This window comes from Pezoporus wallicus, unplaced genomic scaffold (genome assembly GCF_028554395.1).
Source record: "Pezoporus wallicus isolate ANWC-B61680 ecotype Strahan unplaced genomic scaffold, APGP_CSIRO_Pwel_v1 contig_3876, whole genome shotgun sequence".
NCBI classification, from domain to species: Eukaryota; Metazoa; Chordata; class Aves; order Psittaciformes; family Psittacidae; genus Pezoporus; species Pezoporus wallicus.
In genome coordinates, this window is record NW_026636085.1 from 1,576,658 (window position 1) to 1,603,864 (window position 27,207).

At 40.6% G+C, this 27,207-nt stretch overlaps 1 protein-coding gene across 1 annotated transcript in view; it reads right to left on the reverse strand.

Annotated features, from left to right (window-relative positions):
* Positions 1-27,207, reverse strand: part of TMEM135 (transmembrane protein 135) — a 163,730-nt gene that overhangs the window by 13,081 nt on the left and 123,442 nt on the right. Inside the window, exons 7-9 of the mRNA XM_057399031.1 lie at positions 4,002-4,043; positions 2,132-2,278; positions 39-108 (exon numbers count right to left, since the gene is read on the reverse strand). Of these exons, the coding sequence (XP_057255014.1) occupies positions 39-108; positions 2,132-2,278; positions 4,002-4,043 (259 nt within the window). The remainder of the gene's footprint in view (positions 1-38; positions 109-2,131; positions 2,279-4,001; positions 4,044-27,207) is intronic.

The window sequence follows — 27,207 nt, forward strand, 5'->3', positions numbered from 1 at the left end:
TGCCAGTGTTTGTCATTTTAACTTTTTTCTGCACTTACTTTAATACAATATGAGATGCAATTATCTCCGTAGTGTTTACAGCATCTGTGCCTCGGGCCATGTTTGCACCTGCAAAGAGCACAATGAAACACGTATTAACCCGTAGCTGTTTTCAGCATCATCAACAAGAGACTTCATAATTTTTTCTTGCCTAAAAATACATAAAGTGCTATTTTCCCACCACTCATTCTCCCCATTACCCACCGAAGGGCACTGTGAACTTTTATGATGCTATAAAAGGATAATAAAAACTAACAATACTTGAGTTGTACAGCAAGAAGTGTCTGCACACTTCCTTGGAGGCAACCTCTTGCCATGCTACACATTAAATGCAGAACTAAAGAACAAATTTTCTGCTATGGTGAACATGGAGAAGTGATGTGAACCTTCTCAGCCTGTCTGTTCTGTGGTTCTGGAAGGATACTTGATATCTGCATCCTTTTATCTTTCATACCATTGTAAGGTTCACTGGAGGGCAATGCAGAACATACAAATGTAGAGATGCCCTGTGAGACTTCTCTCAATTACAAGCCTTCCACTTCTATGCTACTGCTCCTACTATGTAGATTTTTATGTAGCCCTGACTCCAGACTGAGAATTTGACCTTGAGTATTTAAAAGAGCCTGGCTTGGGATGGTGGGACACACGTATTGTACAGTTGCTAACCCTGCATTATGCAGAATTACAAGAAGTAATGTCATACTGGGTCTGAACATTATATTTTCCTATAGCCAAGTATTTAAGTTTTAATGCAAAATAAATGACACAATTTATATACTGTGTCAAATATGCTGGAAGTTCTGAGTCGTGTACTATAAAGTGTAATGGCCATAAATCATCTGTGAGGTCAGTTTATGCAGCAAAAATTGTAATGAGAATGTGATCAGGTTACAGGCATTTAGACTCAATTATACTGAAAAGAACCATATGGAGGAGAAACCTGGGAGAGCAGTAGGACTGAAATCTGAAAGTTTTCTCAATGTCTGAGTTGGGAATTGAAAAACAAAGCAAAAATGCTCTTGTTCACCCACAGATCCTTGTATTTATTGAACAGTGGAGGAGCTATGAACTATCTCTAGCAAATTGAACGCGAGGTTATTTAAGACAAAATGGGTATAAGCAACTCAGCTAAAAGGATCTGCATGAGGCTGGAGCTGCCTTCTCCTTGGAGGTCTTTTGTTATCTGAAACAGTTGTCCTTGAAAAGCCACTGCTGACTTTGAGAACACAATGCACTTGGAAGAGCTGTTTCTCTCCTGCATGCCGGCAGGTGAAGATCTGGTCATAAAACTGCTCATGGAGAGGTCAATGGCAGTGAAGATTGATAGTTGTGGTATGAAAAGATCCTATATATTTTTTTCATCTTTCCTCTAGATGAATGTCGCTTTGTGGTACCCAACATACCTGAAGCTGACAAATCAAGCACAGAGAAGTACATCACCTGAACCGAAAATCTATCTGATGTAATTTCTTCAAGCTCATGTTAAAGAGTAATAACCTGTACCCTGTAGACCAGGAGTGAGCCTAACTAACCTGACTTCAGCTGTCTAGCTCTGAACTTGTGCAAAACAGTTTCAGATTCACTCTTGCCTTACAATTGCTGACAGTGGAGGCAGGCCACATACTATCAACCGTGTTCTCAGGCAGCTCCTGCTATGCAATACAGGAATGTAGCTCCCCAAAAAGATGACGTTACAGTGACTTATGGTGACCTAAAGTCTGCTGCTGTGCCATTTCCCCTCCTTAATATCACTACAAGCACCAGCAGAACCACCCCATGAACTTGTTTTGCTGAAAACTTTAGAAAAAGCAAGCACCGCTCTGCAACTCAGAATTGACTGAATTTACCTTCCCTCCTTAGACAAGTGCATGTTGCAAGTCACCGCTATGACATAAATGTCTTAAATTTTGCTTTTATTAGAGTTCATCATTTGCCACTGCCAACTACCCAGTAACAATGCAATGCAAACCACTTAAATGAAAAGCAAAAGCATTATGCAGCATTGCCAAATAGAATGTAACAAAGCATTAAAGTGCCCTAAGTAAAGAATGATTCATTCTGTTCCGTTTGTTTGCTGTTTTCTTTGACTCACACTTTGTCCATGAGCTTTTTTGTCAGAGTCAGTATGTTCATCCGCTGCGATACTTTTTCACAGGGCTTTATCTTTCTATCTGTTTTTGAAAATGCTGTTTCAGGTGAAAACGAATGAGTGGGGATTTCTTCTTTCCCTACAATGAACCTGAGAGAAAAAAAACAAAACAACCATTATATAAATCACTCAAAGAAATACGTAAAGGCCAGTTAAGCCTCTAAGTGTTTAAGACAAGCTTGAAGTTACCCACAGGGCTGCACCCTATACAGCTGCCAAACTTTGTATCTCTTTGCAAAGATCACTCCACGGACACATATTTAAACTTCAAATAATGGTCACAATTGGTGTCAGGAATGTTTTAAAGCTAGGAACAAAAATATTACTGGGGAAATACATCTCACATACAAAGGACGAACACTAAGAAAATTAGAAGGGCACATGAAATGTCCCCATTCTCTGCAGCAAAATGGGGTTACATAAAGCCTGATAATTACTGTAGTATTTTTATAAAATATCTGCTTTTGCAAAATCTTCAAAATGTTTTTGCTCCCACCAAGAGCATCAGCTTTGTTTTGCTTGGCTTCATCTTCAGCCCTCCTTCTTCACCCAGAAGTTGATATTCTCAATACACTGGTTCACCTTAGGTGTAGAATTACTGCGTATCAAGGGCAGTGGAGGACACGAGAGCAAGATGTTTCCAAACACTTTGCACTATAATGCAAGTTACACTGTGTTAGTCTTGCTGAGGGTGATGAAGGTATAAAAGCTTTGTCATTCAGTATGTGACTGAACTGGTAATTTCCGAAAGCAGGTTTCTGCATGTTGATATAGGGCTGTTTTCATTTCTGGACTACAGACTGTATTATTTAACCATTGGCACCTTCTATCAAATGTGGCTGTTTCATAGCTGTAAATGTTATATTTCCCACTACCAACAACAGCAAATCTATCTTGCTTGACTTCAGCTCTTTTCTTCCAGTACCTAAAGAGGGTTGACAAGAAAGCTGGAGAGGGACTTTTTACAAGGGCTTGTAGGGACAGGACAAGAGAGATGGCTTTAAACTGCCAAAAGAGAGACTGAGATTAGATACAAGGATTAAATTCTTCCCTGTGAGGGTGCTGAGGTGCTGGCACAGGGTGCCCAGAGAAGGTGTGGCTGCCCCATCCTTGGCAGTGTTCAAGGCCAGGTTGGACACAGGGGCTTGGAGCAACCTGCTCTAGTGGAAGGCGTCCCTGCATGGCACATGAACTGCATGAGCTTTAGGGTCCTTTCCAGCCTAAACCATCCTGTGATCTGAGTGGCAGACAGGTGGCAGAGTATGTAAGGGAAAGGGAAGAATAACGTGTCTTTGTACTTTTCACTGAAGACACAAAGATGGGAGAACGTCGTACAACTACAACAGAGTAACACCAGAGGATCACATCACAATGTAAATTCTAGGAGAGCCTGGACCACAACAGACACAAAGTTTAGTCACATATTGAGGATATCTCAAACAACTATGGTAGGAACCCATGCTTTATTTGGATGCTGACTACAGAACTACCTTTGTATTCATTAAACATCTTGTAAATGCAGCAAATAAAGTCCAGGTCAAAACAGGGAGCCATTTACTTCCAGGAGATTATCAAGAACCCCTGATACTTAGAAAGAGAAATATTAACGCTCCTTCAAAAACAAGCAACTGCATTGTCTGCAGTTCCTTTAATGATGGTCCCAAATATATTCTTCTCTTGCCAGAGAGAAATCCTCTGGGAAAGATTCCTCTCTTTCCTATTTCTTAGGAATATTTCTCTCACACAGCTGCCTCCATGCAGGATTCCTCCAAATCTTCACTGTCAACCGTGTACTCACAGAATCTATACTTACTTTAGTGCAGAGTATGTAAATCCTTTCAAGCCGTCTTTGCATCTGAAAGATAAAAGGAACAGGTTTTTCTGTAACAGGGTGCTTGCAATATAAAGTGTTCTAGATTAAACATTGCATAGAAGGGCTGTGGATGAACACTAGCTCTTATTAACAGAAAACACCACGCCTGGAACAACTCTGTGGCTATCGCTGACTCCACAGTTGTCACCACAGCCTTGGGACATCTCGGAAACAAAGGGCACAGCATACAAATGTCAGTGCTTCTCTCTTTTAGCCAAACCAAGCATGGAGACATTTTTAAAGGATGGCGACAGAACCACTGGGGTGACAGTGGAAGATTTCATCGGACAAAGAATCACTGCTTTATGCAAAAGAAGTCAGGATGAGTTTTACAAAACAGAAATGTTAATGCAAGGAAAGAAAAGAGCATTGGACCTTGACGGAGAGCTGCAAGCAACAGTTATTCTGACTTTGAGATAACTTGTTCTACTTTGCACAGTGCTGATTTTTACAGCTCATTACTTTAAGAAGACTCTCAATGTCCAGTTTTTCAATTATACAGTGGTTATGCTGATTCTGAGCATGACTATATATATCCTTCCTTATAGACTCCAGGGTTCCTTGTGTGAATGATGACCATGGTAAAGAGTCCAAAACTGGCTGTGAAAGATTTAAGTTATTGACTTTTTTGTGCCCTGAGTACACTGAAAGGAGCTGAAGCTTGATTCTTCCTGGCAGACTTCTCAGTGTCATGTAGCAAAGCAAAGAGCAGATGCTTGGGGGTTTACCCCTTTTTTTTTTATAGACTTGGCAAATACATCATGGTAAAAACGAATTCCTGATAAGAATCCATAAAGCACATAAAGAGTGCATAAATACATAAAGACTGATGACTTCCATAAAGCACAAACTAGTAACTTACCAACTTACGTGTTCTCATGAACACATCTTTCTAAGACAAGACAGGACAGAGGTTGCAAAGGCTTCTTAAGTGGGAGTGGATGAACGTAACCCTCTGTCTTCTGCCTGCTGAAACCAAGCGGTCCCTGGAAAGCCTGTGCCCATACCCTCCTGAGAGCCCATGACGTTGTGTCCCACAAGGCACCATGTGTGGTCAGCATGTGCTAACAATGGCTGACTATACACACAAACAGCAGAAAGAGCACTATGAGATTAAAGATGTGTATAGGCCAAGAAGTCGTGATTTCTCCTGGCAGGCAAGCTCTGGTAAGATGCGAAAGCTTTAAAAGCTTCTGGGAAGGTCTTCCCAAGGGTATGGCCTTCCACATGTGTGTTTGCCCAAGGACTTGGTTTTATCACCATGTGCACAGTGCTAAATGAGTAACAGATAGTTTCACACAGCACTAGATAATTCATCTTAAAGAGTTTCTCTTTTAAAATGACTGTACCTCAAATATTGCTCATATATATGATGTACATGGTGTTCAGGGCAAACACATGCACAGAAAATTGCTCGCTGTATCTTTAATTAACATAGAAGTTTGGAACCACGGGTACGCAAACATTTTACTTTTTATGATTCTTTCCCTATGGAATTCACAAGCTGAAAATTATCCTAATATTTTTACAGGAAGATGGACTGGAAGATGGATTGAAACAATCGGTGAGTGATGGACCAGAACAAATGAAATCAGCTTTGCCCATAGATCACAGCGAATCACTGGCACATATACCCCCTCTATCCACAGAACCATGGTCCAGTATCAGCAGTTTGATTTTAAACTCACAACTGACTGTAAGTTAATGCCCTTTGAGTTAAGGGAGTTCAACATATTATGTCTGCAAGGTGACAGCTCAATAGGCCCTTTTCTTTCCAGTAAATTAAAACCATACACAAACTGAAATGTAAACGCACACAGGAGTGTTTCTAGAACAATACTGAAACAGAAAAGTAGTTACAGTATGAGCTTAATGATGGTTTTGCCTTAATCATTCCAATGCAACTGCACTTCTAGTTGCAAGTATTCAATTATTCCTTTATCACACCACCAGATGTCCCTACCCAACTAGTGCTGGAACTGACCTGACCTGCCTGATGCTCTCCTACAATTCCTTTGCTATAAACTGTCCTCAAATCCTCATTCAAAGCTTTTCTTCACTAATATTGAAAATAAGAAGACATCTGAATGGCCAAGAGAGCAAACAGCACTCCAACCTCCTGCTCTTTACTCCCAAAACCATAAAAAAGATTTCTAATGCCTCTTTTAATTACATGATTGAAGTCAATTCTACGCAGTAACGACTGAGTGTATTGAATCAGTTGTTCTTATTTTATTTACTATTCTATACAGTTATAGAGCTACAGCTATGAATCTCCTGCAAAATGCACTGAGGTTAAACACACAAGTTCAATATGTAAATAAGGCCAAATTCACCATTGTTTTTTTCCCATTAACTTCCTAATTTTTTTAATTATAACACAGCATGAAAGGGCAATTTAAGTTCTTCAATAGAGCTCAATTCATGCTGCTTGCTGTCTACAATGACTTGTGCAAAGCTATTTTGCAAAACTAATGGGTATGTGGAAATAGTGAGTATTAGAGGTTTCAAAAATAGGAATCCTTGAGAAACAATACTTTGGATCAAGAGCAATTTGCACTGTAACTTTCCTTTCTCTGACTTGGCAGTTTTGCTCTTACAAATGAAGCAGCAAACCAAGAACAGAACTAGAAACTGAAGGTTTGGCTTTACATCATCAAGACAGTACACTTAAGGGTTTCAAAATACTTCTCTAGAGATTGAAATTGCCTTATTTATTCACTCAGTGGATACACAAAAACCCCCTCCACACTGACTCCAAACACACTTCTTTTGGGGGGGACACAACAGAACCCCACACAGGGACAGCACAGAGTCACCAGCCACATACTCAGTGACTGGCCCCGACAGTGAGCGCTGAGGCACAGTGCAAGCTGCACATGGCACGTTTCATGAACACCTGGCTGCTAATAACTGAACTAAGACTAATGATTTGCTTCATACAGCCACTAATTGGTAATAATAATGCCACCACTAATTGGTAATAATAACTTTTACTCAATGCTTCATTGCTCAAGGGGTGAAAAAGTCTGCGCTCTGCTGCTGACCCCCGCGAGCTATTCAAGCTGCAAATGAGCACAGTAAAATGCATTACATGTGCCCAGCGCCGCAGATACCCCTGAGACAGAGAAGTTTCAACACTGTGTTATAAGCTTGTTTTTAGGGTTATTTAGGGGATTATTTAACCCAGAAGGTCTGAGATAAAGGGTGAGCTGTATGTCGTTAGGGGTGCTCACCGTAGCTCACCTTTGCCACCATTCCCACCACCCCGAACAGCCCAGGGACCAAATCCCAAGCTGCAAGAGGGCAGCTTGGAGTTTGGTTTATTTGCCCAGAGAGCAGTAATTTGAATGGCACATAATCTGGCTCCATTTTCCCATCACAGAGGAATCTGTTCCTGGTACAAAGCCAATGGCACCAGTGACTCTGTCAGTTGTCCCCACTAGACACCATGTACCTGATGCCACAACAGAAATGCTCTGCTCCAGCTCGGTTTTGGCCAGAGCCATGGCTGGAGCCGGAGAAGCAGAAGAATCCAGGAGCCATAACAATAAATTTGGGTTCTCCAAATTCCCCTCCTGGGACAATTTTGGCTCATGAGCAAATAGGGTAGATTTTAATTGCACATATTTATAACTCAGGGCCACACACATTTATTTTTTCATACAGAAAACAGCAAAGGTGGAATAAAGCCAAAGCTTGATGCTAGCTATACTACAAGACACGCATGAACTCTAATTATTTTTGTTTGTGTATGTAAAGAGGTGCTGTACATGAGTTTACGCTCTCCCTCCATCCTGTGGGAAGGTGAAGTTCCCACACTGAACTGTAAGGCTGGATGCCAGCAATTACGTTTTGGGCTTTCTTATTAGAATGTTATTGCCATAACTCCTGTCAAGATTTTCTCCGTGACTCACTCCTATACCCTTCACAAGAAGCCTTTTGAAGAAACAGATCAGTTTTCATGCATGGAACGGGTAAGGAGAAAGCTCCCAGCAACAACATGTGCCATGTTTAACAACATCCCATATTGCTTATGTTATCCTTCAGGGTAAGAGTAAATTAGAAACTCCTATATGCAGAGCTCTCATTATGGCCACGTGGGAAGGAAACACTGCAAGCACAGGGCATGTGTTGGCATATTACTGCAACACATCTGCCCATAAAGACTGGCCGGGGGGGACCACGTTTCCGAGTCATGGTGTCTTGTTTAATGGGGAAGGGTGATGAAATGTGACTGTGTCTGAACACGCCAGCTACATCCCTCGCTATTAAATCCCTTGTTATTAGGAATTAAGGGCTATCTAAGCTCTTCTGTGAGCTGTGCTGAACTCCAGAGGATAATCCACTCTTCTGTTTTAAGCTACCCAGGGAGGTTACTGTACCTTCCTCCTCCTGTTTTTTCTGTCCTTTATTCCTTAAGAGTCATGGAACGGTTTGGGTGGGAAGGGACCTTAAAGATCATCTAGTTCCAGCCCCTTGCCATGGGCAGGAACACCAGTCTGTCTTCAGACACCAGGTTCTTCTCCCCAGTCTTAGAAGTCATCAGCAACTATCCTTTTTCTAAGCTGTCTTCTGTATTCATCTCTCTTGTTTTCCACAGCTCCTCTTTTCGCTCCTTCTTCCTGCACAATGAACTCCTATTTTGTATTCCCTCTCCACCTGTCCTCTAAATGTTATCCTCAAAAGCTCATTTCTTTTTGTAATAATAAATGCGTTTCCCAAACCTCCTCATGGTCTGACACGTTCCACCGTGTTAATCACAGAATAGTGAGGGTAGGAAAGGACCTTGAGATCATCCAGTTCCATTCAAGCAGGTTATGACTACAAGATTTAAAGTACAGATTAATCACCACTGAAAACCAGGATTATAAAGAACTTCAAGACTCAGGGGCACACACTCATTCTGAATCACAGAAAAGGAAGAATTTGTTCAAGCTCAGTTCTAAGTTGTTTTCAACTGTCTAAACAGGAAAAAATGGTAAGATTCATGGGTTGAGGCAAAGACACTTTAATTAAAGCCACGTCAACTACTTGCCTTTTTTTGGTGTCTTATTAAATACATTAAAACTTGCATATCTCACAAAGATAACTCAACCCAAAAGGAAATTTCAAACTAAGTTATGGTATCCTGTACAGACACGCAAACGTTTTTGTCCACCCATCCACATGGAAATGTAGCTCTTAAGAGACACCAACCAATCATTATATCAAGACACCTGGAAATGCACAGAGCAGAAAGAAAACGTCCATGCACCAGCTGCAATTAACTTCAACATTTCCCCCAACACCAAACTTAAGCCCTTCCTTCGTGATGTCTCCATATCCCAACTTTTCCCAGTTCGAATAAACACCTGCTTTCCTCATTCTTCCACTTTGCCAGGACTGGAATGGAAAAACTGATGGAAAACCTTTTCTTGCCCTCTCCTCACCAAGCACCAGGAAGGAGGCCCCACCATGTCGAACCACAAAAACCCAGGAGAACCAGCAACAGCTACAGGTAGAGAACTGCCACCACCACACAGCAGCCACTTCCTCCAAGACTCAATAGGATCATGAGGCACAATTTGAGACTTGTTCAGAGGAAATCCAGAGCCAAATTTAAGAGAAAACAGGATTTATAGCCAGATTCTCTCTCCTCTGAATTTCCCTTTTTTTGGATTAAGCATTTATTTCTATCTTTACTCATAGGTCTTACCTATTCTGCCCAGGACTATGGAAAAAATACAGGGAGCAATTCTAAGAACAGAACGTCATCTTGTACCCTACAGACAACATGTAGTGTTTAGAAGACATGTCAGAAATCAGACTGAAAATAACTGAAGTCAGAAGAGTTGCAGTGGAAACTCTTACAAAAAACATACTTCAAACTATTAAACGTGCAATGCAGCTGGGATCAAAATGCAATGAGAAGTCTCCTTGCTTGCGGTTCCAAATCAGACTGATAGTTTAGATTTTGTGTCTTTAAATAAGAAGTGGAAGAAGCATCCATGACATTTCTTTTAATGGTGTTTGAAGTATAAAATGATCTTTCGAAAAGGAACCTTTTTTTGGAACTAGTGCGCACAGGAAATATGAATCTGTATTTTAAGAAACAGCAAATGGACAAAGAAAGAGCAAGTAGGGACCGCATTCAAGGAGAAGGGTGAAAGAAGCACAGTAGAGGATGTGCATTATTTGTTTCTAGACCTATACTGAATACATCATTTACAACACTTGGAAAGAAAGGGTGAATGGAGATGACAAACAGTGTAGGCAACAGTAAACTACGGTCCCATTGAGGAGCTTTCATGTACATCCAGGGAATTACAATTTTGAAGAAAAATCCTGCAATTCTGGCAAGAATGTGACACTGCAATTGCAAAGAAAGCTGTTTGCATTGAGGTTAAATCACAATACTGGATTCAGAGCTGGAAACCAAAGCTGCTCTCAATCAGCATCTGAATGGCAATCAAGTTTTGTGTGTTATTGCCAAATATGAAATCAGATTTCTACTGATGTTAGTTATCCTGCTACTTACAACACCATCGTTTCTTCAGAGAGAAGTGCTTCCTGAAATGTGCATTTCTAAATGCGAGTTCTCTTAACAGATCTTAAAAATGGAGAAATAATTATTTCTTCACGTTTTAGCTGGATGCAGCCCTTCCAGGTCTTTGTGTAGCAACAAGGCAATGCTGCGGGGGCAGGAGCAGCAACTGAGTCATTCAGATGGCCACATTCCCTTCTCAAAACCCTTCATCAAAGCTCCTGCCTTACACAGCTAATAGAAAAAGCCAACATCAATTAAAAGAGCTGACTGAACAATGGAGTTAAGGATCTATCTGCTTAGTTCAACTGGTTTACTGAAGTTTGGAAAGTGATGTCATTTTTCCACTACCCAATTTTAACCTTTTTTTCACATGAGTTTTATCAATGGTGGCTTCTGCAGCAGTTCTGTCTTAGAGACCTATGCCAAATCCTCCTCTGGCTTGTTCTACTGGCTCTCTGCAATTGGGGAAACAAAACAAAGGAAATAAAATGAGGAAAAAAAAGGGGAAAAAAAGGAGGCTGAGGTTGCTGGAACTGTTTCTGTAAACATACCCCATGCTATTTGCAGGTGCTTCAAAATTTCAGTGAGCTAAACCTCTCTCATAGAGATTGACTGATTGATTAAAACATGCAAGAGAAATGGGTACAGCATTTGCTTTCCCATAATTGGGTTTGAGGGAAATGTTTGGCTGTTTGCTTTGCTTCAATCTGAGGAAAATATGATTATGAGGAGATAAATCATTTATATTTTTGTATTATATTACTTGTACCTCTGACATTTAATAAAATGACATCTATAATTAGAATAAACTTGTAATGAAATGGAAAGCTATAAAAAGACTTTAAAGACATCAGCAATCATTTTGAATATGCCCAGGCCTTTGCTGTGTTAGGTTAAAGACCGGAGATGATATGTGCCATTTATATCAGTGTAATTCACTGACTTGAGGGCATCTTCACTATGTTACTAAAAATATTCTTAATTGCCTATAGCACAGAACATTGCTGAAATCACGGAGACTCCTGCAACCACGCATTGAGCCATAAGCATTAGGACAGCACCAGCTGGTTGCTACACTCAAGCTAAACGACCATGTTGCAATGTTTGTTGAAACCTGAACTTTCACTTTTGGCTGTATAACATTTCTTTATGATGACTGCCCTGTGCAGATTTACCTGCTTACCTGGTGTTTACACATGGATCTCCAGCACGGTGAGGCACCGGAATGGGTTGCCCAAGGAAGTTGTGAATGCTCCATCCCTGGCGGTGTTCAAGCCCAGGTTGGACAGAGCCTTGGGTGACATGGTTTAGTGTGAGGTGTCCCTGCCCATGGCAGGGGGGTGGAACTGGATGATCTTAAGGTCCTTTCCAACCCCAACTATTCTATGATTCTATGATGCTGCGGTGTGTAGACATGCCAGTGAGGTTCATAAGTATCATAGGAGATCTTGAAAAGACATTCAAATCTCAAAGCTGTGCTTAAGAACCACAGAGTGAATAAAGTATTTCTACACAGCCTCTGAAAACACTATTTTGAGAACTAAATTCCTGTGCTACCACAGAAATTCATTCCAGACCAATTCCCTTGCTGGCTCACACTGTAGCAAGGGACCAAACTGTACTCTGACAGAGTTTTATTTTAAATTGCTACTTTAAGTGCTGTTAAAACAGACCATATTTTTAGTGCTTCACATCCAGGTGTAGTATTTGAAATAGAAAGCTGCAACACTGAAAAGGAGTTCAGAGACTGGTCATGAAACTTGAAGTGACACAACACAAAGCCCAAGCCTATAGGTTGAAGGGGGGAAGAGTCACCTCTGCAATGGACTTCTGCTCCTTTCTTATTCTAATAATCACATAAATGTGGCCTCTGAACATCTATAATGCTCCCAATATTGATTTTTTTATACAACTTAAACCAAAAATGGCATACTCCATACCCTGAACATGTGCAATCACTCAGAGAAAACAGAAAATCTCCCCAAAAATATGAAGAAGAAAGAAATATGTAACACCAGAACAGTAACATGGAATAGTTTCTGCAATTTATTAATTTAACCCAGTGAAAGAACATGGTATTTATGAAAAAAAAACTTCCAAAAATGATTGCTGGGGAGTTAACCATGGCTGATATCACTGTTTATGAGACCAATAAAACCTCCCACAACTATTTCACTCTGCAAATATACCTGGACATTCACAATTGTTACGTAGATAGTGTCAAAGCCCAACCAACTCTTAACTGCTGTAGTGAGCGCGCCATCGTGTGCCTCCCTCACAGTGTCCAAGCTCCTGGGTTGACTGGGTTTAACCAAATTATCAAATTTATCTAATTTTCACAGCATAATTTTTAGCATGTCCAAAATGCAAAGCATGAACACGTGTATTGAATCAAGGAAATCAGAAAAGTCCAATGCATACATGTTGGCAACCCTAGTGATTCTGTGAATACATAAGGAACTTCGGGGGGGGGGGGGGCATTGTGGTGAGGTTTTGAGGTTGGAGATAGATAGCTGAGATAGAAAACACATGACACTACACTTGGAAGCCAGAATTTGCATGTTCAAAATGTTAAATTATATGGCAAGGTAAATAAGACACTGACAAAATAGAAACAAGCCATCCATAAATACTGGTGAACATCATCTAAATGGAGACATGCCAGAAGCCCTGAGGTAGAGCCAAAGGTTGTTTTAGTTCCACAAATCAAAGTTTGAATCCAAACCATTTGCATGTGCAAATATATCACCAAAGTCACAGAGTAATAATATCAGAAAATCCTTGATGACTTGACTCATTTTTAGTCAATAAACAGCTTCTACACTTGATAAAGCACAGCCATCATCAAACTCTGCATCTTTGTGGTTGCCACTGTTCCAGAAACAGACAACAAGAAATACATTCAAGTTCCCAAGTAATACATATAATAAAAAGCACAAATATAAGAACCTTTTCTTTCCATACTTTTTCTTGTTTTCTTGCAATGTACCAAGTATAGGGTCCATTTCTAGGGGAAGTTATTACTGGCAAGGACAGGATCTTCTCTTTACTGTTATCAAGGAAGGCTGTCAGATGCCCTACGACTATGACACTGGGGTGTCTTGATACTGAACACATCCTGACTTCAGTCCCCCTGAACCACTCCTGAATGCACAGTGGTACATTCACATGATCAAAGCACTCTCATGTGGAGCTATCTACCAAGTTAGCTTGGAACACATGCTGAAGCACTCCTGTCCATGTCACTGTCATATTTCACCTGGGTGAGTTGGTCTTACCAAAAAGGCAATGATTACACTGATACTGGAAACCAGCTAGCAATGCATGGCACTGCTGTGCCATGAAAACCTAACAAGTCAATGGCTATGAACTTGTGTGTCTCCATCAAAGATCTCCCTCATACAAAATTAACATGTCTTCAGAAAATCAGAGAAAGTTGGTCTTTTGTAACAGATAAAGCCTAACCATTGCTATTTTTGGGGGAAAAAAGATCCTATTCAGCCTTAAATTCAGGATAACCATGGGTAACCAGCATAACTAATAACACACTTGTGATGCGTTCACATCTGCTTCCATCAACTACTAAATATGTAGCACAATCTGCATCTTCCTGGCAGCAAGTCATCTCAGTTCTAGAGAAGGAGAGTTACAGACTTTATTATGAGCCACCAAAGTGACTGCAGCAGTGAAAAAGCAAACGTGACTTTTGGACGCTTTAGACAAGTTATTTCTAGTAAAGACAAAGTTAAACAATAAATACTGTACTGTCTGGGAAAGGAGGAATTAACACAAAACTGCAATTCAACTGGCTTCCTAAGGAGGAAGGCACCTCCTGTGAGAACCAGCATACATAAACAAACACTGCAATCACCTGAAAGTCAATCATGAAGGCACATCTAACAATCATCTTACCAACAAAACCCCGACCCCTTTTTAACACTGGGTAGCATTTTGCAGCTAGCGATGAAAAGCAGGATGTGTCATGCACTATTGACATGATTTAGACTTTGGGCCCCGAAGCACGTGACATTTTCTTTTAAAAACAATCCAGGAAACATAACCTAATGAAAGATATCTAGAATGAGCACAGAGCACACGGTTAGACATGAGTAGCGAAAGAGCAGCTATCAGCAGCTTCTGACAAACTGGAAGGACATACTAAGTGGTACTCCACAAGGACCTCTCCTGCATGTCTGCCACTCCATAATTTCAGTACTGAGGTGACAGAGGAAAAAGTGTATGCCTGCTACATTTGCAGATAATACCAAGCAGAAAAGGGATACAAGAGATTGGTTCAGAAAAAAACAGGATGCTATTGCATGTGTATTTTATATAGAGAGAAACAACCAACTATGCAAATAGAGGGCAAGAACTGTGGAGGGTCAAAAAGCAAAAGCTGCTCTGGGATGTAGAAGAAAGGCTACAGTGTAGAAAACACTAAATTAATTCTCTTGCCTTATCAGTTTTATCAGCTGAAATACACTGTCTTATGCATCACACTTCAAGGTAGACTTATACTAAGGGAAACCAGAATAGAGCAGTAAGAAATATTTATAGAATCATAGAATCACTGAACGGCTTGGGTTGGAAGGGAAAAAAATTCTTCCTTGTGAGGGTGCTGAGGCGCTGGCAAAGGGTGCCCAGAGAAGCTGTGGCTGCCCCATCCCTGGCAGTGTTCAAGGCCAGGTTGGACACAGGAGTTTGAAGCAACCTGCTCTAGTGGAAGGGGTCCCTGCCCGTGGCTGGGGTTGGAACTGGATGAGCTTTAAGGTCCCTTCCAACCCAAATCATTCTACGACTCTATCCAAAGCTGAAACCAATTACAAAACCCTATAAAGGGGGAAAGTGGAGAACCTCAAGAGCTGTTCTTTGGTTTCTTTCTCCTAATAACAGAGAAGTATCAGTGCAGTGAATGAGGACCCAGAAGGGACTCTTTCTCTGAAAGCACTCTTCTAGGCAGGTTAACCCCTGGTTCCTTCAGCTGAGAAAAGCCTCAAAAGAATATGAAATAAGGAGAAAAAATTAGGATTTTTTACTTCAAAACCACCTGTTTCTTATTAGAATTTTCTTTCTTTTTTGTAATGCTGAAGTGACAAATGTAATCATTTAGCCTCCTAGTATAAAATTCATGTTGTCTTCATCTTAAATACAGACAACAAGCTCAATGTAATTCATTGTCCCTGAAAATGTGAAGTCAAATAAAAATGGTGTGGCAAACAAACCGTCGTGTGGCTGCAATCCCAGCAGGTCAAGAAACACAAGGTGTTGGATTGTGTTTATTATGCAAAAGTAAAGATCAGTTTTGGAGCTTAACTACATGAGGAAAAAGTAGAGGTGTTGCCCAGTGCCTCTCCGTTACGAGCCAACAGAAGAGGCACAACCAGGTAAATAAATCCATGTGGCCATCATACACGCATGGAGAAGTGACACAACTGCCTCAGTTGTGAAACGCAACTGGGGGCCACGCGTAGAAGGGCCAGAAAGCACATCTGCCACTGCTTGTGTGCCTGATACAAGGGTGCAGCCAATAGGAATTAACTGTTCTATTGCTTGTGCCAGGCCCTTTTTCCAAAGTCAACATTTCATATGAAACTACGTCAACTGTGACTGACAGACCAAGGACTCTGAGCGTGCACACGTGGGCTCTGCATGGAGCCATCCAGGTTAGGCAGGCCACTCTTTCTCTCCTTTTCGTGCAAGTTTTCCTGCATGGAGTGCTCCAGGAGATATTTTGTCTCAATCTTGCTTCTGAGCAAGGCTTTAGTAAGAATAAATAAAACCCCAAGGATTCTCCAGTGACATGTACCTTTAACTCCATCAGAAGCACCAAGGCATAGCCAACTAAAGGAAGATTTTAAGATGTGAAGGAAACTTTTAGTCCCGCTAATACTATGCATTTTAACAGGAAAGGAGGAAAATCAGTGAACAAAGGATTTGCACCATTCCTTAAGCTCTAACAACTTTCCAGTGAAAACATCCAGTTTACAGTAATATCCAGAATGTTTGGACTGTTTTTGTCAGGGGATTACATCTCTCCATCTATCTCTCCTCAAGCCAGAACATGTCTGTTTTCTAAGTGCACCTGATGCTGACTCACTCACAGACTGCTCTGGATGCTGTAAAGCCACGAAAGCAGATTAGACAAGGCTGCTTAATTTCTAATTTGCAGTAATTAGATGGAGACGAATCCAAGTTCTAGTGGCATATTCTTGGTGTTCTGTTACCACTTTAATACACTCATCAATGTTATGTAAACAGTTTTACAAACTTCATATAGCAGATGGTAATTCTTGGACCTGTACCATTTCAAGCATTTATAATAAAGTTACACAATGTAATTCATACAAAAGCCAAGTGCAGAAAAAAAAATATTATGGTTTCCAAATTTCACTTGTGATCCAGCAAGTAACTACAGCAATAGCTTTACATTAGTACAGCAACCACAAGTCAACAACGTTCCGCTTCAGTCGGGAGTTATTGTGAAGTATGTGAACCAGGCAGTAGACAGCAGTCGACAGCATGGTCATTCAACACACCAATTACTTACTGAAGTTCAATTGCATTCATTATTTTCCACTAGCTAGTGGCATACAACATTGCTTAAGAACAGTAGTATTATGTGGTTGCACCCCAAATATACTAATAGTTGAAGATAAAATTGGTAAAAAGAGAAGAAGTTAATGTTGTATGAAATCAGGCTACTGTATGAATGTGCAGACTCATGGTAAACTTTAAATATATACACACAGAAGACATGTCTTTAAATAAACTGCTCTCCAACAGGATTTAGGAAACCCAGGGCACTTGTGAAAGGGACAATAAGAAATGTAAGGAATCAAGAGCCGACACTGTCCAAAAAAATGTGAGGAAGCCATGTCTTGAAATGATGTGTTTCAGTCTACAATACTGAGAATAAGGAAAGGATTCATGGAAAGGATTAGGATGCTACAAATCATATAGAACATATGAATAGGAGTCTGTTTCCACCTATCAATAGGGGTTTAATTTCTGAATGAGAAGCTTAAGCAAGGGCACATTCCTTTGTAAAACATCCCACGGGTTTCCTAGAAGACACAGACTTGGTAACATCCTCAGTTCTGATTTTACTCAGTAAGTTCTTACAAATCTGTGGTGAACATTTCATTTAGTGCTTAAAAGAGGAAAATATTGGAATTAATTTTGAGGAGAATAAAAGAAATAAAGTTCATGATAGGTAGAAAATGAAATACTCTCATTCTACAGAGAAACTTATCAGGAACTGGTTGTAACTCCTCAAAGTCTGCCACTCTGGCTGCTATCTGAAACCAAGATTTCCCAGGGAAAGGAAAAATAATCCTCAAACAGCTGGAACCCATCCTGGAGATACAAAATAAATCACTTGCAAGTGAATTCCACACTGAAAAGCTCTAATCAGTACTCTATACAACCAACAAAACAAACAAACCCCAGAAGGAACATTAACATCCCTGGTAACTGGTGTCTACTAATTGCAGAGCATCAGGACAGCTACAATGGGAAGGGAGAGACTCAACAGGATTGTCTGATAAATCTACTACCCTCAAACACTCCACACAGTGTTCTTGACCCTGTAGGTCACAACCTTTTGCTCCCAAGTCACTCATGCAAAGGGGGATAAAGAGGTTTATCCCATTCTATTAAATCCTTGTAATTATTTGTTACGGTTTTAAGTCATCTAGCACTATACACACAGTAATTTGGTGCATCACACATGCCCTTTTCAAATGGAAATACAATAGACAAAATGGTTGCAATTTAAAAACCTTTAAGATAGCCCAAACTTTGTAAGTTTAATTACTTTCATATTTATCTCCTAAGAACTCTGTGTGGTAGACAAATTATAGTAGACAAATGAGATACAATAGCTTCCAATGATGCTTAAACCAAACAAACATGAATTATTTCACAATGAACGGACATTAGAAATTCATCTGAAGTTTAAATCTACAACAAAAATGGGAAAAACACATACTGGGCATGAAAGCCAGGGCACCATCCCAGAGCAGCACAGTCATAAGTAAGTCTTTGGGTAGTCAGTTTTCATTCTCAAATTCCACATCACTAACAGTTTGCTGTCAAATATAATATTTCTTTTATGGTGTAATTTGGCTGAAATCTGCCAAGTGCACTGTATAAAAGTGATTACTTCACCTTATGAATCACTTTTCATCAACATACTTTTAAATGCAGCTGTGAAACTTTTGTTTTAGAGAAAAACAACCATTTTACATTGTTGATTTATCTGTGATGGAGCAAGGGTGGAGTCTGGGGACTTGGGATGTTTTATTTTTTTGTATTCATTTGTTTGTTCAGTATTTTGAGTCTTTATTCCTTTTATAAATCCATTTCAAAACACATTAAAATATGTGCATTTTTATCTTGCAAAACAACGTTCTATGGCAATCAGTGATGAATGTGTTTCATGATGTACTTGCAAGAAATTGGCTCATGAGATGCAGTCAAGTGAGTCTGGGGGTGGAAAAAAGTCTCACATCCAGTCTGGAATATCAGAGTTCTGGACATTAGGGAGCACATTTTAGCTGTATTTCTAATTCTAGTACTAATGGCGAGGTCTAACCTGCCCTAGAGACACGTCCTCGTCAAGGGCCATGTCTTGCAGCACAGCCAGATGTAGACTCACAGTCTGAAAGGACAAAATAGCCAATGTCTATCCTACTCATGCCAAACCCTACCAGAGTAGTTCATTAATTCTTTCCTCATTTTCAGATGCATGCTTTATCCCTATGGGCCAGCAGTAAATATGTGCAAGAAAGTTTAACGTATAAGGAGCAGAGGAAAGTTCATTACAAGCAATATGAATCATGAATAGCTCCAGTGCTTTCTGAGCTGTTGGAGAATATGTTCCCAGTGGGGCTTTTTGTGTGTGTTCATATAATGTGGACACAGTTACACTATTTAAAAGGTCTTCTCTGGAAGGCAATCCTCAAAAAAATGTTGTGTATTGCTATTTTCAGTGCAAGTATTCCAGAATCAGGAGACTTCTTCAAGCAGTGCTAATGGCTAGGAGGGTCAAGAACCCTGTAGGTACAACCTTGACAAAGAAGCACATGCCTTAAGCTTTGGAGTATTTGTGTGGTCAAGTCACAGAGGCTCCACAGAACCCTCCTCTCCATTTTTGGGGGGTCATTTTAGCTCTCTTTTGATCAATCTCTATCCTTTTATATTACGTACAATGCACCTCAGGCCTTCCTACACCTTGCAAATGGGTAACGCACATGTTGCAGAACACCTTTCCTCACATGAAGGCACATTAAGACATAAGAGGCTTGTTGTTGGCATCAACTAAGACGACTGAGCAACCCTGCACCTCTGCATTAAACCTACTGGCTTGCCAGGACAGGTTTCCACTTGTCAGAAACCATGAGGAGAAGTGCAAGTACACACACTGGAGTTGCTGGTGCTTTGTACAATGAAGCTGTAGAGACAGACCACAGAGAAAAGGCATCTTCTTTCTTCTCAGATTCATGTTGCACTGCTGGAGGATACAGATTCTCTAACTGGACATAAACGTTGGCTGGCCTGTCTGTTGAGGTTTGTACACAAGGTATTCCTCTTGTCCCATCAATGTGGAATTTGCTTGGTTGCAAACAGTAACTTAACTTTAAAACTGATATTGCAATGATGTTCCAAATTAATTTAAGAATTAACAATATTCATTAACTTGTTCCTCTGACACTTCAAAGTTTTGAAACCAGATATTTCCATGCAAAATACAATTATTTATTCATTCAATGATCAAAATCTGAACTAAGCATTTTGTGAGTTCAGTAAACGATACCTCCCACCATTAAATACATCTAAGGGAATTTTACCTTACGTTTAAATACAGGTGAATTATATTCTTTTAAAGAAAATCACACTCCATCACAGAAGACTGCTCCCTGTTTTCTCTCCCCTGGATCAACACAGGGGAGAGTGTATTCTGCTTCTGTAAGCTCTGTCTTTTATGTCCCCCTGACTAGAAGCAGGGTTTTAAGAGGTGAAAAAGGACCTTAGGTGTGCTCTCAACATTGGGTTGAATTTCAATCAGAGAAATTCAACCAGAGAAAGAATTCTTCTACTCATCAATGAAATAAAATATAATATTTTCTGTATGTTTTTAATTGAGTTGAATTATTTTTATGAGAAGGTTGAGTCGATTCTTGAATGAATTTGGCATCCTAAGTCAGTGTCCTGGGTTCAGCAGTAGCAGTCATGTTTTTTCCTTTGTGTTAGCTGGTGCAGTGCTGCGTTTTGACTTCCAGCCTGAGAACAGTGTTGGTGAAGCCGATGTTTTCGGTTGTTGCTAAGTGATGTTTACCCTGACCAAGGACTTTGTGAGGCTCATGCTCTGCCAGGGAGGAGGGGAAGCTGTGAGGAAGCAGAGATGGGGCGCCTGACTCGGGTTAGCCAGGTAGGTATTCCATACCACAGCACGTCATGCCCGGGGTGGGGGATAACTGGGAGTTACCCGGAAGGACAGGGGCTTCCGGGTGGAACTCGTTTCTTGGCCGGTGGTATCGTATTCTCTTCCCTTGTTATTTTCCCTTATCATTGTTGTAGTTGATAGTAGTGGTGGTGATTTGTGTACATTGGTTGCTGGACTGTTCTTGTCTCAACCTGTAGGAGTTGCACTCTTTTGATCCTCCTCCCCGTTCCTCCGGGAGCGGGGAAGCGGAGAGCCCCGGTGGGGGGGGGACACGGACCCCGATTGTTGTCAGCTCGGCACCACTCACTGGGAGTGAGTGAACAAGTTACCTGACTGGGTTTAAACCACGACAGTCAGCTGTATCTTTTCATGTCCTGTACAGCTTAGACCTTGAGTATCTGGATATAGATAGCATTTTGCTGCCATTTACCTCATTTGTCAGCACATCATAGCACATCACTTCTCCCTTCAAGTTACCTTTTGTTATATAAAGAAATTTATCTTCTTTATCTATTAATAGCTTTTTGGGGTTTTAAGTAAGCTATATTGAGAAGGGTGCATATAAACAGTTATACCTTTTTAGAAACAGGAAGAATAACAGGACTTTTAAATACATTATTGCCCATAGAGGTTTTAAGGCATTTTGATCATCCACATTCAAATTCTCTAGCTATGGGTAAAGAACAGGAAAGCAGCAAAGTGTTTAAGAACAGCTAGGTTAAACACATTTTGGGTTTTTTTTCATCAGTAGTTAAACCAACAGGGTTGGACAGAGCTTGGGCGACATGATCTAGTGTGAGTCGTCCCTGTTCATGGCACGGAGTTGGAACTGGATGATCTTAAGGTCCTTTCCAACCATAACCAGTCTATGACTACAGGAGCAAACAAAGCATCTTCCACAAGTGCAACACCCTTATGTGTTCTCTGGGATCTACAAAGGATGGGTTCACCCTGGAGCTTGTGATCACTAGTACATTTGTCTTGTCTACAAAGCTGCTTATTGTGATGAAAACAGCAGAATTCTCTCTATCTTTGGGACCTTTATGCTCCGAAACCATGACCAAAAGTGGCTCTGGGGTTCAAAGGTTCCCAGGAAGGAGACTGGCAGAGACACAAGACAGTGCTGTTGCAAACATCCCTCCTCCTTTGGAAACGAGGCAAAACGTGGCTGCAAGGTCAGGATTTCACTTGACAAAGACACATGAGGGTTTTGCAGTTATCTCCCCTGACAGAAATTATGTCTGCTAAAAGGCTAATGTGAAAAAGATACAGTTAAGAAAAACAAACTCGCCCTGAATCTTATCTTTTTCACATCTCGTCATCTGTTTTTGTGGGAAGCTTCTATTGACATGTGTTCACAAGATGATTTTCAGAAGTTGCGTATCAAATTCAATCCATTCTATATGGAAATAGAGACTCTCATAAATCATTTTTTTTACCCCCTTTTTTTCCTCAGACTGCCTCATCCCATAGGCACAAGGCAGCTCAATTTTGAACCCACGGTGAATTTGAAAATCACATTATTTATGTCTTAAAAACTCATGAAATGAGTAGTTTTAAAACTTAAGTGAGACATTTTTCTACACAGATACACCATGACTACAGTGTCGTAACAAGGTGCAAAACATTCAAGGAAACGAATGGAAAATGATCCAGAGCCATAGTTTGTTTGTCTAAATCACTGCTTTAATGTATATGATAACTTGAGCTGTGAGTACCTCACCAAAAACCCCATGCTCCATAAACACATCTGTGCAAAACTCTAACAGTGGACGCGTATATAAACTACCTTATAAAATAATCTATGTTATGAATTAAGACTCAGTCCTTACCATTCTCAGTTCCCAGTGTTGAAAACATTACACCAGCTTGCACATCGATGTCTATGTATAAATTCATATATATTTGCATGTAAGCAGAATGTTACTGGCAAAAAAGCCTTGGGTGAGATGGTTTAGTGTGAGGTGTCCCTGCCCATGGCAGGGGGGTTGGAACTGGATGATCTTAAGGTCCTTTCCAGCCCAAACCATTCTATGATTCTATGAAAAATGTACTTATTTCTCCAAGAGGGGTCCCAATGAAACTTCAGAAACTACGACAGAAGGGAAAATTTGCCGTTTGATGCTGCTTCTTCTTTGTAATGTTTGGAAATGCTTTTTCTCAAGGTTACATCACTGGGAAAGAGCCTCTTAATTACTTCAGCATAACTCACCCAGTCACAACATGAAAGCAAATATTATAAAGAATATTTCCATTTGCAGATAAATGCAGAATAAAATGGGAATCTAGGTGAAATGGGAAAGCATTAAGATTTGGGCTGCCTAGATTTTCCTCATCTTTAAATGAGGTTCCCAAAATGAGAGAATCATACTTTGTTTTCCTGTTGATGTCTTCTAAAATGAAGAATATGTGGTGGTCCATTCTACCACCTGACATGGCATGCAGGAAAGGTGCAAGGTTTCACTGAACTTTGCCAAATTCCTTTAGGAATCACAGCCATCCATGATAACAAACACACACACACACATACACACATAGTTCTCTGGCTTCTCCTCCAGCAGGGTTAAAATTTCTGTTAGCTGCCATGCCCATCCTGTGGCAACACAGAGAGCAGGCTGGAAAGAGACTGTATTGCAGATCATGCCCATTCTCCTTCTTGAGTGATTAAGTGTAATTATCCCAAGAGTAAGTAAATTTAATTCTCAGCAAGGAACATACATTTCTGATACGCAAATCTTCTGCTGTGCCCTTATTCCAGGAATTCATCAGGCTTACTCACTGTGAAGCCTTTCACTAAGGAGGATACAGAAAGAAAGGGAAAAGGTGGATTTTCCTTTTCTAAGCATGGTGCATTCAGGCACTTCAAGACTCAGTTGAATCTATTTAGGTTTAAGAGATGTAAAACATTACTTCAGATCTGGGTGGTCTGTGCAATGTCCAGGAATACATGAATTGGCTCACCATCAAGATAATATTCTTCCAATTTCTTTTCCTCAACTAATAAATCACATCTACTTTTGCAGCACAATTACAGGGTAGTGTCTGACAACACCATTCCTTTCCATATCCTGCTGTATGTGTATCACTGATATCCACATGTCTCTTCAATTCAAAGTAGTGGGACCACTTCAGTAAAGCTCTTACCACAGCTGAATAAGTGCATGAAAGGTGGGAAGGTTCTGCTTTTATATAACTTTATAAACAGATCAAAACCCTGATTTTAATCATGCCCTAAGGAAAAAAAAAAACAAATCAATTCTCCCTCTGTAAAATTGAGCTATGGGAGATGCCTAGAAGGTATTTTTTTAGCCAGAGCTCTGCTGAAACCAGGAGAAATCTGACAACACAGAAAAGAGCTGTAAAACTAAGCCCTGCCATAAACTGCTGAAGAAATCACTGCATCAAACAACTGCCTTCTGTAAGATGTTTTCTTTGACAAAAGCAGATTGACAATAATACAAACATCTGTACAGTGCTTCAAACATCTTCATAGCACCCCTAGGTTTATTCTGCGTTTCCTGGCTCCCAATTTTATCTGATTTTTACATGAAAACAATGAAGTACTAGTAACTACTAAGACAGTACTTTTTATCCTGTATTCCTGATGTGAATATGGGATACTTCAACAGTAAATGTGCTAAATGATTAATTTTGAGTATAAACCCCAGAGTATATCAGTTCTGTCTAAAACCCAGAGTGTATCAGTTTTAACTCTGTAGTAGGCATCCATATTAAACCATTATAACATCATGCCACCCAACACACACTGGCCAAACACTGTATTTAAAGAAACACTATCAGTCACTTGGTTTAAAGTAAGAAATTGGGGAGAGAATGAATCTAAAACCTGATTTCTTCTGCAAGTCTGGCATAATTATGCGTGTTATTTGTGCCGCAGCTTTCCACCACCAAACATTCATTAAGAGGTTATCTCACCCAAGTTTTCAAGCAGCTTTGAAATCAAAACAACTTCAGTTTAAAGGACCAGAACATCACTTGCTAATACATGAGATCTCTAACAATATATATCCAGCAACAAGCCCACTAGATGCCCACCAACACACACATTTCCCAAGACCACATCAGGAAATGCACTACTGCAAGTAGGACTCTAATCAAGCCTAAGGGAGGAAATTCCTTCTCTTCAATCCCCCAACATCAGATTCACGCCCCACACACCATGAACTACTCAGCAAAAAGCTGTCACATTTTAATAGGTGCTACATCAAACTGAAGGTCCCCGATGGTTTTTCAGGAAGAGAGGGTCACTTATACATGTCCTAAATTCATGACCAACCACACATCCAACCAGACTTAGACTTCTCTACATATTATGGGGCCTCACTGCAGGAAGACTTGGCCACACATCTGAAGACCGTTCCTATTTCTTGTGGCTACAACAGATCTATAGGTTTTAGCTTGCCCTTCACAAGACATGCTACACGCTGCAAGGGCAGTCAGTACTCTGCTGTTCTGAGATCACTAGAGCATCCTCCTCCAAGGAACAGGGCAATTGCATGTTAATTAGAAGATCTAAAATACACACGGACCTTATTTAATGAAATAGTAGTTTGACACATGCTCACCACCTCCCCCCAGCTATACAGTCTATCATTTTTTCCATCTTACATTATTAGGTTCCTGCTCTTCCAGGACTCCCCACAGATACGAGAATGAGGAGCTAGCTCCTCTGCTCCTGGGGACCACAGGTCAGGCAGAGAAGACCTGTGGTGCAGACCTGGCTCTGATGGGCATCTCTGGCTACAAAATCCCATTCTGCAAGCACGGATCAAGCCGTGAAGGCAGATGGAGATGGGGTGAGGTTAGCCACCCATGAGCTACACTCCATTGCCAGTGCTCCAGCTGGGTTAAGCATTGCGTGACAGACTTGCAATCCCGATCAAGTCCCTGATTTATGCTTTGGCACGCTCCACCAGCTCTTCTCAGCAGGACTAGATGAATCATTGATCTGTTCCAGTACAGTAATTCCTATGTATGTTCATAACCTTGGAAGAATCCATATAGAATGTGAACACGCACTTAGTTTGCACAGTGCTTTAAATGCTGAATTTTATTCATGTTGTGCACTTATATTGGTACTGCATTTGTTTAACACAAAATTAATCTGGGGGAAGAAAAATAATCACCTCCTAAATCTTAATTTAGGTCTTCATTTAAACTTTTTGAGAGATTACCTGTATATTATATATATATCCATATATTAATTGTAGCAGATAATGTTGCTCTTCAAAATCCTTAACCAAAGGAAAGCTTCACTGAATTGCTGGATAAAATAAATGTAGCAAGAGAGACAGCCAGCCCTGGAGCGGTCTTTCTGCCTCAACTAAACTCATGCAGGTCAGATGCAAACAGGAAGAGAACTCGTATCCAAATGGAAATAAGTCCAAGTGTCAAGGCTCGGAGAGCTCGAGTAACCTCCCAGCACTGCAGAGCCAGGAGCTCGCTGGCATCACTTTTTAAAACAAAGGAAAAAGTAACAGAAAATCAACACGAGCTAAAGAAATTTCCTGTTATTCTGCACAAGAAAAAAAACCCATCCCGCACCCTTCATGTACAGCAGGGACCATCAGCATTCTGCAGGAGCAGGACCAGCGGATCACCTCCTTAATGAGCTTTACAGATGATTTTTCTGAAGCTGTAACCTGCAAAAGCTTCTGAGCACCCGGAGGTCTGGGCTCTGGCCACCCCTCGGTGGCCACTGCTCGGTGGCCTGACCTCGTCTTTGCCGACCGGTGCTGCAAGGCTGATATATTTTACACAATGCAAACACATTTTTCCATGTATATATCCTTAGCAGTGTTCAAGGCCAGGTTGGATGGGGCTTGGAGCAACCTGGGCTAGTGGAAGGTGTCCCTGCTCATGGCAGGAGGGTGGATTTGGATGAGCTTTAAGGTCCCTTCCAACCCAAACAATTCTATGATTCTATGATCTAATGACAGATGACTTTGTCAAAAGAGATCTGAGGTCAGCTGTTTTCTAATGCAGAATCTTAAGTTCTTTCAAGTAATAGAGGGCCTCTGTATATATATACACATATAGACACAACATATGGTATTTATATACAAAATATTTTAGCTCGAACTATTCTTTGAATTTGAGCAATAGTTGTTCAGGAGGAGGAAAACAGAAGTACCAGTTCAGGGCAAATA